Genomic DNA, 12421 nt, shown 5'->3' on the forward strand with positions numbered 1-12421 from the left:
CTCTCCTTCTTGGTCAAATAGCCCTTGCACAGCCTGGAGGTGTGTTTGGGGTCATTGTCCTGTTGAAAAATAAATGATGGTCCAACTAAACGCAAACCGGATAGAATAGCATGCCGCTGCAAGATGCTGTGGTAGCTATGCTGGTTCAGTATGCCTTCAATTGTGAATAAATCCCCAACAGTGTCACCAGCAAAGCACCCCCACACCATCACACCTCCTCCTCCATGCTTCACGGTGGGAACCAGGCATGTAGAGTCCATCCGTTCACCTTTTCTGCGTCGCACAAATACACGCTCGTTGGAACCAAAGATCTCAAATTTGGACTCATCAGACCAAACCACTGATTTCCACTGGTCTAATGTCCATTCCTTGTGTTCTTTAGCCCAAACAAGTCTCTCCTGCTTGTTGCCTGTCCTTAGTAGTGGTTTCCTAGCTGCTATTTTACCATGAAGGCCTGCTGCACAAAGTCTCCTCTTAACAATTGTTGAAGAGATGTGTCTGCTGCTAGAACTCTGTGTGGCATTGACCTGGTCTCTAATCTGAGCTGCTGTTAACCTGCGATTTCTGAGGCTGGTGACTCGGATAAACTTATCCTCAGAAACAGAGGTGACTCTTGGTCTTCCTTTCCTGGGGCGGTCCTCATGTGATCCAGTTTCTTTGTAGCGCTTGATGGTTTTTGCAACTGCACTTGGGGACACTTTCACATTTTGCCCAATTTTTCGGACTGACCGACCTTCATTTCTTAAAGTAATGATGGCCACTTGTTTTTCTTTACTTAGCTGCCTTTTTCTTGCCATAATACAAATTCTAAGTCTATTCAGTAGGACTATCAGCTGTGTATCCACCAGACTTCTGCACAACACAACTGATGGTTCCAACCCTATTTATAAGGCAAGAAATCCCACTTATTAAAGCTGACAGGGCACACCTGTGAAGTGAAAACCATTTCCAGTGACTACTTCTTGAAGCTCATCAAGAGAATGCCAAGAGTGTGCAAAGCAGTCATCAAAGCAAAAGGTGGCTACTTTGAAGAACCTAGAGTATAAGGCATATTTTCAGTTGTTTCACACTTTTTTGTTAAGTATATAATTCTACATGTGTTAATTCATAGTTTTGATGCCTTCAGTGTGAATGTACAATTTTCATAGTCATGAAAATACAGAAAAATCTTTAAATGAGAAGGTGTGTCCAAACTTTTGGTCTGTACTGTATATATCAGAGCTAGGCAGGCAGGCAGTGTATGTGGCAGACTGCAGTTCATACAGCACAAGAGGGTCTATTCCAGTTCTGTCTGCTGCTGCTATTACAGATATTTCTAGAAATAGCCCCAGGTATCAGGAGCCAGGGATATTTTTTTTTTATCATAATCCTGATTATTTGCTTAAAAAGCAATCCAGAGAACACCGTTTTTCTGCTCCATTTGCTTGTTGCCACTGCAGGATACAGCCAGGTCCTTTCCATATTACAGCGATAAAAATCCAGAAATTTGTAGTGAGCGTGGAAAATATTGGTCTCCATTTAAATTTTGTTGCAGTGTGTTAGTGAAGTTATTGACACCAGGTCACTGCGAAAAATAGTAACCTACAGGCCAGCTATTTAAAACTGTGGTTTTCCGTCACACGTATCACCTACAAGTTCGCTCCAAATTCAGCCATTTCTGGCCTCCATTTAGATTATGTTGCAGTGTGTTAGTGAAGTTATTGACATCAGGTCGCTGTGAAAAATAGTAACCTACAGACCAGCTATTTAAAACTGTAGTTTTCCGTCACACATATCACATATCACTGCGGTTCAAATCCAGCCATTCTTAATGAACATGGAAAATATTGTCCTCCATTTAAAATGGGCAAGGCTCGTGTCAAGGGACGGGGAAGTGGACGTGATGGTGATGGTGCATGCAGAGGCCGAGGCCGAGGCCATGGGCAAGCTGAAATTGTGCCACAACAAACACCCACATCTTGTCGCTTGACCTCCCTGTCCCAATTAATAGGGCACCGCAGAACACCACTATTGAACACAGAGCAGTGTGAAAAGGTTATTGGTTGGATAGCAGATAATGCTTCCAGTCACTTAGCCACCACCACCACCCTGTCTTCCACACAGTGAAGTCTCAGTAGCTGTGAGACTGGACCGCATATTCCTCACCCTGATCCTCCTTCCTCCCACCATGCAGAGTGCCCGCAGACAACTGATCTCACACTTGGACGCTTTTCCATTTATAGATTATAGATAGATTTGCCCCTATAGATAGATAAGGGCAAAAGGAGATCGCATGTAGCGATACCCAAATATTTGAACAGCCACAGTCACACAAAGGCGATGGTGGGAAACTGTCACAAGAGGTGGATGATGATGAGACACAATTGCCAGAAAGTCAGGAGGAGAACCAGGGTGCGGAAGTGGAAGATGAGGTGGTAGACGATGAAATCACTGACCCAACCTGGCGAGGTGACCTGCAGAGTGAGAACAGCAGCACACAAGGGGAGGGAGGTGTAGTACCACAACAGGCAAGGACAAGCAGTGTGGTGGCTGCAGACAGAAGGTGGGCAACCGTTCCCCGTAACATCAACACAACAGAAGTTGCCAGTACAACTGTTAGGTCTTCCCAAGTCTGGTTATTTTTTAAAGACTCTGCCGATAACCCCAAAAAGGCCATTTGCACCACCTGCCAGGCCAGCATCAGCAAAACTACCAGCCTGACCACCACCAGCATGATCAGGCACATGGCAGCAAAGCACCCGAATAAGTGGGCCGAACCCCAGAGTCCAACAACAGTGTCTGCGGGTGACACCACTGCTTGTTCCGCTTTTGTGCGTACATGCAAATCCCCTGTCCATGGCACATGCCAAGATGCCTCCCGCATGCACCTGTCGCTGAACACTTTCAACTAGCACCATCAGCAAGCAGTAACACGTCCTTGTCCCAGCGCAGCATTCAGTCGTTCCTACCCCAGTCCTTGGAACGCAAGTGCAAACACGCAGTTAATGCCCAACAGGCCACACTACTAAATTCACACATTTTGCAAATGCTTGCGCTCGAAATGTTGCCTTTTAGGCTCCGCAACTTGATGGCGGCGGCCATCCCTCGGTACTCGGTCCCCAGCCACCACTATTTCTCCCGGTGTGCCGTCCCCGCATTACACAAGCACATGTCCCACAACATTAGCCGTGCCCTCAACAATGCAGTTACTGGAAAAGTCCACCTAACCACGGACATGTGTACAAGTGCTTGTGGGCAGGGACGGTACATCTTGCTGACAGCACACTGGGTTAACATAGTGGAAGCCGGGACGCAGTCGGACCTTGGGACAGAACACGTCCTCCCAACACCGAGGATTGCAGGCCCTGGGTCAATCAGGGTTGCCCCCACATTCTACGGCTCCTGCAACTCCTTCTCCTCCTCTTCAGCATCCATCTCCGAAATGACCACATCAGTCGCAAGCTGGAAACACTGCAGCACTGTCTCGGCCAAGCGGCAACAGGCTGTGTTGAAGCCAATATGCCTGGCCCATGTGCTTAACCTCATGGTTCAGCAGTTTCTCAAAACCTACCCAGATCTGTAGGATCTGTTTGTCAAAGTACGCCTCCTGTGTGCCCATTTTAGAAAGTAAGCTGCAGCTTCCTCCGCCCTTGCCGTGCTTCAGCAGCATTTGCAGCTTCCGGCTCACCGACTGAGATGTGATGTCCGCACGCATTGGAACTCTACATTGCAGATGTTGGGAAGGATTTGTGAGCAGAAGAGGGCAGTTGTTGATTACCTGCATCAACATGACCGTTGGTATACAGGTCAGACTCCACACATAAAACCTCAGGAGTGGATATGGATGTCAGACATATGTACCATCCTCCAAAACTTTGAGGACTCCACCAAGATGGTGAGCGGCGATGACACCATAATTAGCGTCACCATCCCGCTTCTGAAATGCTCTCTGCTCTCAATTAAAGAGGATGCATTGCAGGCGGTGCACGATGAGATGGAGCAAGGAACCATACAGGGTGATTACACACAGCCCAGCCTCATCTCATCCCAACGTGGATTGGGTGACAATGAGGAAGAGGAGGAGGAGGAAGAAAGGAGCTAGTTTCCTGCACTGTATATGGTACTACCTGCACAACTGTCATACCGTCTGTTCAGCATGGATGGCCTGAGGACAAGGAGGAGGATGAAGAGGAGAAGGATGAGGACGAGAGCATAGTCAGTCGTCCTCTTGGTGACGACACGGAAGTCTTGCCTCTTTGCAGTCTGGCACACATGGCTGAGTTTATGTTACGCTGCCTTTCCCATGACCTTCGCGTTGTCCAAATTTTGGGTGACAGTCATTACTGGTTGGTGACGCTTGTAGCCCCACGCTACAGGGAGAGCTTTCTGTCTCTTATTCCTTTGCAGGTCAGGCCTAATAAAATGGTGCAGTACGAGAAGGCCTTTGTTGCAGAATTATTTAAAAAATGCCCATCTGAAAATGCTGGCGGCAGAGGTCTCAGTTCGTTGGACAACCAAGGAGTACAGGCGAGAGAGCCACAAATGCAATCCAGCAGAGGCAGGGGAACACTGTCAAAGTTCTGGGAGAGTTTTCTCAGCCCTTCTCATCGCACAGGCCCTGAGGCGCAGGGTACTCTCACAAGGAGTGCAATATTTCGGAAGATGGTGAGGGAGTACCTTGTCGACTGTACCAACGTCCACCGTGATTCCTCTGTGCCTTAATTATTGGGTATCCAAGCTGGATACGTGGCATGAACTGGTTCTCTACGCCTTGGAGGTCCTGGCCTGCCCTGGCGTTTTGCCAGAGCGGGTTTTTACTGCTGCTGGTGGAATTATAACTGATAGGCACATCCGCCTGTCAACTGAAAATGCTGACAGGCTGACTCTTATAAAAATGAACAAGGGCTGGATTGGGCCAGACTTCTCAACCGAATGATAGCAGAGTAACATAAACTCAAATACAGTGTCTTTTTTTGGGGATGTCTAACTCTATTCCCATGCACCTCTGTCTTCACACCCTGACATGGGTATACACTTCCTGATTTTGTCTATTTGCTCTTGTCCTCCTCCTTCTCCGCATCCTCATCCTCCACCACCATATCAACATATATACATCTCTTGCAAGGGGCATTGGAGTTCCTCCAAATTTTCGGCAGCCGTTGCTTCACTGCATAGGCAAACACTATGGAGACCCACTTCCTAATAATGGGAACATTGTTTTTAGGAGGCTCTCTGACCTCTACGTCTCTTGCAAGGGGAATTGGAGTCCCTCCAAATTTTTGGCAGCCCTTGCAGTCACTGCATATGCAATAACAGTATAGGAGACCCACTCATTAATAATGGGAACATCAAAGCATAGCCGGCTGATGGCTCTCTAACAATAACGAGAGCCGACTGCTGGCCCTTTAAAGAATAGTAAAGGCTGACTGATGGCCCTATAAAATAGGCTTTGTGACTATCGGAGTCCCTCCAACATAAATGAAACAGGATGTGTCTGATGATGTGTCACACACCACATGGCCAGATAAGGTTGTAAATGTTAAAATTACATTTCCTGGTGAATGCATTTGTCTTGGTTGAAAGCAATACAAAAGTGCAAAAACGCATCAAAAACGCTAGGTGTGAACATAGTCGAAGGTGTGAAGGAGCATTTTTGTTTTGAGGTATTTATTTTGCCTTATATACAAGTCATTACCCTGGAAAGGATGTTCCTTAACATATTTCCCAGGAAAATCTATTTTGGCTTCGTTTTTGCATGTTTTATTGTGAGTCCGTAAAAGTGGCGTAATACCTCTGACAACGTTGTTGACAGCACTGACCTGGGAGTCAGAAATGCTTCCAGAGTTCTTCCTCATGCTGTTCCCATGCCATTTGAGCACTGTTACCATCAATTTGGGCAATTTTTAGGCCCTCTGCAGAGCTGCCTGAAAAATGCATTGGACTCGTTACTCGGACTGAGCACTCGAGCATTCCAATTTGCTCGATCGGAGCATCGAGCACCCGAGCATTTTAGTGCTCGCTCATCACTAGTAAAGAGTAATGTTGCTATCTAGGGGCTAAGTTAAAGCGGTGGTCTGACATACAAAGTAATTTTCATCCTAAATCCCTATCTATTTAATACCATAATCTAATTTTTTTCTAATATACCATACTTGAATTAAAAATTCTCTAGCCTTCCCTAACTACACTATGTAACTGCTTTTTTTTCCTACTTCTTTTTTGATGATGCTTTGTTTGAGAATCCCAGTGCATGCTGGAATACTCAAATGAAGCATGAGAGGGCAGAGTGACGCTTGTTTCAAGGACTGGGCTAGTCACTGCGCGATATGCACTGTGCAATTTGCACAATGACAGTTACCTCTCAGTCGCCAGCTCAGATCAGTAGTAATGAGCCAGCACCAGAGCGCACTGTTAGGCTGTGTGCCCACAATGCGCTTAAGTGTTTCCGCAGCGGCCTAAACGCTGCAGAAACGCTTAAAAAACGCATGGTAGAAGGCCTGCCATGTTTCCCAATGTGCACATGCTCCAGAAATTTCCGCTGCGGGTTATCATTGCGGAAAAAAAAGCAGTACTACCAATTATTTTGCGGAAGCGCTGTGTTTTCGCCGCCATTGACTTTCATTGGAATGCTTGGATTCCGCATGCCTACATCTGTAAATGCGGAATCCAAGAGTTTCAATGTACGGATGGTACCCGGGTCTGGAGGACAGGAGACTCTCCTCTGGACCCGGGTACCATAGAAACTGTAAAAAAAGAATAAAATAAAAAATAAATATTATATTTACCTTCTGATGGCCCCCGGTCTCCTTGTCTTCACTTGCCGGCAGCTCGCGGTGGACTGAAGGACCTGCGCTGACGTCATAGTCATGTGACGGCAGGTCCTTCAGTGTAGTGTACCGCGAGCTACCGGCAAGCCAGGACAGAGCGAAGCAAGACTCCAGGAGCCATCAGAAGGTAAGTATAGATTTATTTTTTCATTTTTTACCATTCTTTAAGGTCACAGTATATAAATCCATGCCGGTTGCATGGATTTATATAGTGTGACCAAGTTGACAAGCACTTTCCAAGTGATGCTAAAATCGCTTGGAAAGTGCTTGTCAACCCACATGTGGAAATGCATGTGAAGAACGCTTCACATCCGCATGTCCCTGGCAGCAAAAACGCATGTACAATCCGCATGTACAATCCGCATGTACAATCCGTATGCTTTTTTTCTGCCAGGGAGATGCAGAAACGCTCAGGAAAAAATCCTGAGCATTTCTGCATCGTGGGCACATAGCCTTAGTGTGTGTTTTAAGACTACCCGGCATGCAGAGACCAGCATTGCCCCCTTGAAGTAACGTCACTTGAAGGAATGGCACTACTCTTTGCATGGCAGGTATTCTGACAACACGCTCTGTTGCCATCTCGTTACTGCTGATCTGAGCTGGCAACTGAGAGCGCTCTGTCATTGTGCACATTGCACAGCACACAGGGACTAGCCCAGCCCCTGAAACGAACGTCACTGATGCTTCGTTTCAGGGAGAGGGCAGGGACTGCGGCAGTGACCGCTGCCTATACCCCCTGATGACAGTTTGTTTGAATATCTCAGCAAGGGCTGCCAACAGGAATTTCAGGGCCCCATACTGGCAACATTTTCAGGGCCCCTTGAGACTCCGCCCAGGCTCCACCCCAGCTCTATTTCCACCCCTTAAACCTTCCGCAGTCCCACTGCCCACACTTGGAAACACTCCACTTAGGCACCACATCTTTTCCAATCACACAGTAACAGTTCCCGTTGAACACCATATCACATACATAGCCATTGGCTTTTGTTTTCGCTAAAAGATTTTTTAAGCCGCCTCCATGACAAGGAGATTCTTTTGGCCGGGCCCCACTCTACTCTAATCTATTAAACATTTCTTAAAATATTCAGTACTCTTTTTAAGTATATTTTTATTTATTTTTCTTTTAAGGGAATGTGTCACATACATTTAAAATGACCAATAATACCGCATACAAGGAACAAATACCGTCACACCATGATCAGACCACATATTACTACCACAAAGTGACAGAATAATACCACATACAAGGGACAAGTAACCCCACACCATATATTACCACCACGTAGGGACCGAATAATACCACATACAAGAGACAAATACTGCCACATCATGACTGGACCACATATTACCACCATATAGTGACCGAATAATATGCCCCATATGATCTCCCATCCTGCCCCATATGATCTCCCATCCTGCCCCATGTGATCTCCATCCTGCCCCATATCATCTCCATCCTGCCCCATATCATCTCCATCCTGCCCCATATCATCTCCCATCCTGCCTAATATGATCTCCCATCCTGCCCAATATGATCTCCCATCCTGCCCCATGTGTCCCATGATTCTGCCCCATCTGTCTCCATCCTGCCCCATATGTCCCATGATCCTGCCCCATCTGTCTCCATCCTTCCCCATGTGTCCCATAATCCAGCCCCATCTGACTCCATCTTGCCCCATGTATCCCATGATCCTGCTCCATCCTGCCCCATGTGTCCCATGATCCTGCCCCATGTGTCCCATGATCCTGCCCCATGTGTCTCCATCCTGCCCCATGTGTCCCATGATCCTGCCTTATCTGTCCCATGATCCTGCCCCATCTGTCCCATGATACTGCCCCATCTGTCCCATGATCCTGCCCCATCTATCTCCTTCCTGCCCCATGTGTCCTATGATCCTGCCCCTATGATCTCCCATACTACCCCATAGGATCTCCCATCCTGACCCATGTGTCCCATGATTCTGCCCCATCTGTCTCCATCCTGCCCCATGTGTCCCATGATCCTGCCTTATCTGTCCCATGATCCTGCCAACATTTGTCTCCATCCTTCCCCATGTGTCCCATGATCCTGCCCCATCTGACTCCATCTCGCCCCATGTATCCCATGATCCTGCTCCATCCTGCCCCATGTGTCCCATGATCCTGCCCCTATGATCTCCCATACTACCCCATAGGATCTCCCATCCTGACCCATGTGTCCCATGATTCTGCCCCATCTGTCTCCATCCTGCCCCATGTGTCCCATGATCCTGCCTTATCTGTCCCATGATCCTGCCACCATTTGTCTCCATCCTTCCCCATGTGTCCCATGATCCTGCCCCATCTGACTCCATCTCGCCCCATGTATCCCATGATCCTGCTCCATCCTGCCTCATGTGTCCCATGATCCTGCCCCATGTGTCCCATGATTCTGCCCCATCTGTCTCCATCCTGCCCCATGTGTCCCATGATCCTGCCTTATCTGTCCCATGATCCTGCCCCATGTGTCTCCATCCTGCCCCATGTGTCCCATGATCCCGTCCTGTGTGTCCCATGATCCTGCTCCATCTGTCTCCATCCTGCCCCATGATCCTTTCCCATCTGTCCTATGATATTGCCTTATTTGTCTCATAATCCTGCCTTATCTGTCCCATGATCCTGCCTTATTTGTCTCATGATCCTGCCCCATCTGTCTCATGATCCTGCCCCATCTGTCCCATGATCCTGCCCCATCTGTCTCCTTCCTGCCCCATGTGTCCCATGATCCTGCCTCATCTGTCTCCTTCATGCCTCATGTGTCCCATGATCCTGCCCCATCTGTCTCCATCCTGCCCCATAATCCTGCCCCATGATCCTGCCCCATGTGTCCCATGATCTTGCCCCATCTGTCCCATGATCCTGCCCCATGATCCTGCCTCATCTGTCCCATGATCCTGCCCCATCTGTCCCATTATCCTGCCCCATCTGTCCCATGATCCTGCCCCATCTATCCTATGATTCTGCCCATCTGTCTCCTTCCTGCCCCATCTGTCCCATGATCCTGCCCCATCTGTCTCCATCCTGCCCCATGATCCTGAGCCATCTGTCCCATGATCCTGCCCTATCTGTCCCATGATCCTGCCCCATCTTTCTCCATCCTGCCCCATGATCCTGCCCCATCTGTCTTCATCCTGCCCCATGATATTGCCCCATGATGCTGTCCCATCTGTCTCCATCCTGCCCCATGATCCTGCCCCATCTGTCTCCATCCTTTCCCATGATTCCACCCCATCTGTCTCCATCCTGCCCCATGATCCTGTACCATCTGTCTCCATCTTGCCACATGATCTATCTGTCCCCATATGGCAGCTTACCGCTTTCAGTACAAGGAAAAAAAAAAGGTTTTTTAAAAAAAGTTTCTCCTTACCTGGCCACGGTCCAGTGGCGCCCAGCTGTCCCTCATCCATTTGAGGCACAGACGCGTCAGCTCATGACAGTGACACCATACGCTGGAGATGTGCGTACGACGTCAGCTGCCGGCCTGTGATTGGCTGGCGACTTTTAAATATTGCCGTTCAGCTTCTCTTACAGCAATAGATTTTAACTGAATGTGCGTCCGAGGACGCACGATCAGTTACTGAACCAGCATGATCCACGCCCCCCTCTGCTCATCGGGCCCCATACGCCAATAAGGGCAGTAATGCCCTGATGGCGGCCCTGATCCCAGCTTGCTCTGGGATTCTCAAACGAAGCAATATTCATAAAAGAAAGTGAAAAAAAAGCAGTTAGTGTAGTTGGGAAAGGATATGGATTTTTAATTAAAGTTTATTATAAACAAGCTTAGATTATGAGATTAAACTGATGACTTAGTGGTACCACCATATTAAAGGTGCCGGTGGGGAATGGGTGTCAGCTACTGGGCGCTAAGCAGGGGTGAACTAACAAACTGTATTTAAGGGATTGAATCACAATCCCATCCTATACATAAGACACCTCATATCAGCTACTTTCTTTTTTTATTTCAGGCATTTTAATTGAAAATGTTTTCATTCCGGGGCAAGTCATTTGTATTTGATGGATTTCCAGACCCTTCTGACACTTGGGAGATAATTGAGACGATTGGAAAAGGAACGTACGGTAAAGTGTTTAAAGTCGTAAATAAGAAAAATGGAAGCAAAGCAGCTGTAAAAATTATGGATCCATTTCATGTAAGTCAATTATCTCATTGTTTTCCGCATAAAACATATAATGATAATGACTTATGAGTATAACATTACATATTACATTATACCTTTGCTCTTCTTCTATTTCACTCCATGCCTCTTCTAAAGTAATCTAGCCTTTGACCATCATTCTGACAGTAGAAATCACTTTCTGGAGTCATTAGTTGTGATAAATACTATTACTTTGATAACTTTCCCTGGTGTAAAATAGTTGTGGCCAGATCACATGTATGAGAAGTAAAGATTAGAGATGAGTGAATCGATCCATGGAGGATCGAGTTTGAGTTTGAGTTGAAATTACTGAAATTTGAATATTTTAAGATTTGATTCGTGGTTTGCAAAAAAAAAATACTTACTTGGTACCATTCTCACACTGCTAAAGCATCAGAGAGCAGGCTAATCTCTTCTTGCATTGCCGCTTGGATCTCCCATAATGCCCTGCAGCTAAGACATCTAGTGGATTATCACACCTTTTACAGTGGTGGTCAGTACCTGGGTCATTACAGATCAGCGGTTCCCAGTGGAGCACAGTTAGCATGGCAGAGTCATTTTCCATCTCCTAAGTCACTAGGTAAGTCTCTGTCTTCTGTAAAGTGTAAGTGATGCACCCTCTGGGCCGTGGGGCACTCGGTGCCGGGCCAGTCATTGCTAGGGGAGATGTCACAGTGGCGATGACCCGGTCTGTGACCCAGGGCGGTCAGTAAAAAGGGGATTATTTACAGGGGATTTATAGTTCTTATATACAGTTCGTGACGCCACTTGTGGTATGCGGCTAAAGGGAGCCGCCGCTGCGGGGCAGGTCCTCTGGAGCTGTTGTAAATACAGCAGAGTTGGTTTAGCTCTCCACAGGTAGAGCTTAGCTCCAGGGCAGTGTAGATGTTAAAGATGTGGCTGTGTAGTGCAGGGGGTGATGGCGCAGCAATAACTTCACAGAGACAGTGGGGTGCAGTCTTCAGCGTTTACTCACAGTTGTTAAGTTCCTCAGGTTGCACTGTCCAGCTTACAGCCTCCCACGTCGCGCTGTGTTCACCAGGCAGGGGTTCAGCAAACTTCCAGGTGTTTCAAGAGTGCCTGACAGGACCCCGTTCTATATGACCTTCTCAGCCGTCTTTCTGCGCTGGCCCTCACCCTTCTTGCCCTGCGCCTCGCCAAACAATGTCCCAAGCCGGTATCCTCGGATCTTTCTGGGCAACCTGGAGTTCCCTGGATCCTATGTGGTTACCTTTTTGGCGACTTGAGTGCGGATGTGGCAACTGCACCCTGAAAGTACAGAAGCCTCCGGTTTCCAGTTGAACTTTGTAATTCTCACTGGTCAGGGGCCGGTCCCCTCTGCGGCTTGATCCCTCCACCACCTGGCAGATTTGGGCATACGGGTGGCCTCCAGCACTGCCCGTACCCCTGGGATCCCTTTCCCGTTCCTGGAGCCTTTCTCCT

General features: G+C 47.7%; 1 protein-coding gene across 1 annotated transcript in view; it reads left to right on the forward strand.

Moving 5' to 3' along the window:
• The window catches only part of MYO3A (myosin IIIA), a 308489-nt gene that overhangs the window by 50384 nt on the left and 245684 nt on the right, over window positions 1–12421 (forward strand). The window contains exon 2 of the mRNA XM_073677531.1: window positions 10790–10972. Coding sequence (XP_073533632.1) covers window positions 10805–10972 — 168 coding nt within the window. The 5' untranslated portion in view covers window positions 10790–10804. The remainder of the gene's footprint in view (window positions 1–10789; window positions 10973–12421) is intronic.

Source organism: Phyllobates terribilis, unplaced genomic scaffold (genome assembly GCF_046119375.1).
Source record: "Phyllobates terribilis strain yellow unplaced genomic scaffold, ASM4611937v1 Scaffold_4__5_contigs__length_816908805, whole genome shotgun sequence".
Taxonomy (NCBI): Eukaryota; Metazoa; Chordata; class Amphibia; order Anura; family Dendrobatidae; genus Phyllobates; species Phyllobates terribilis.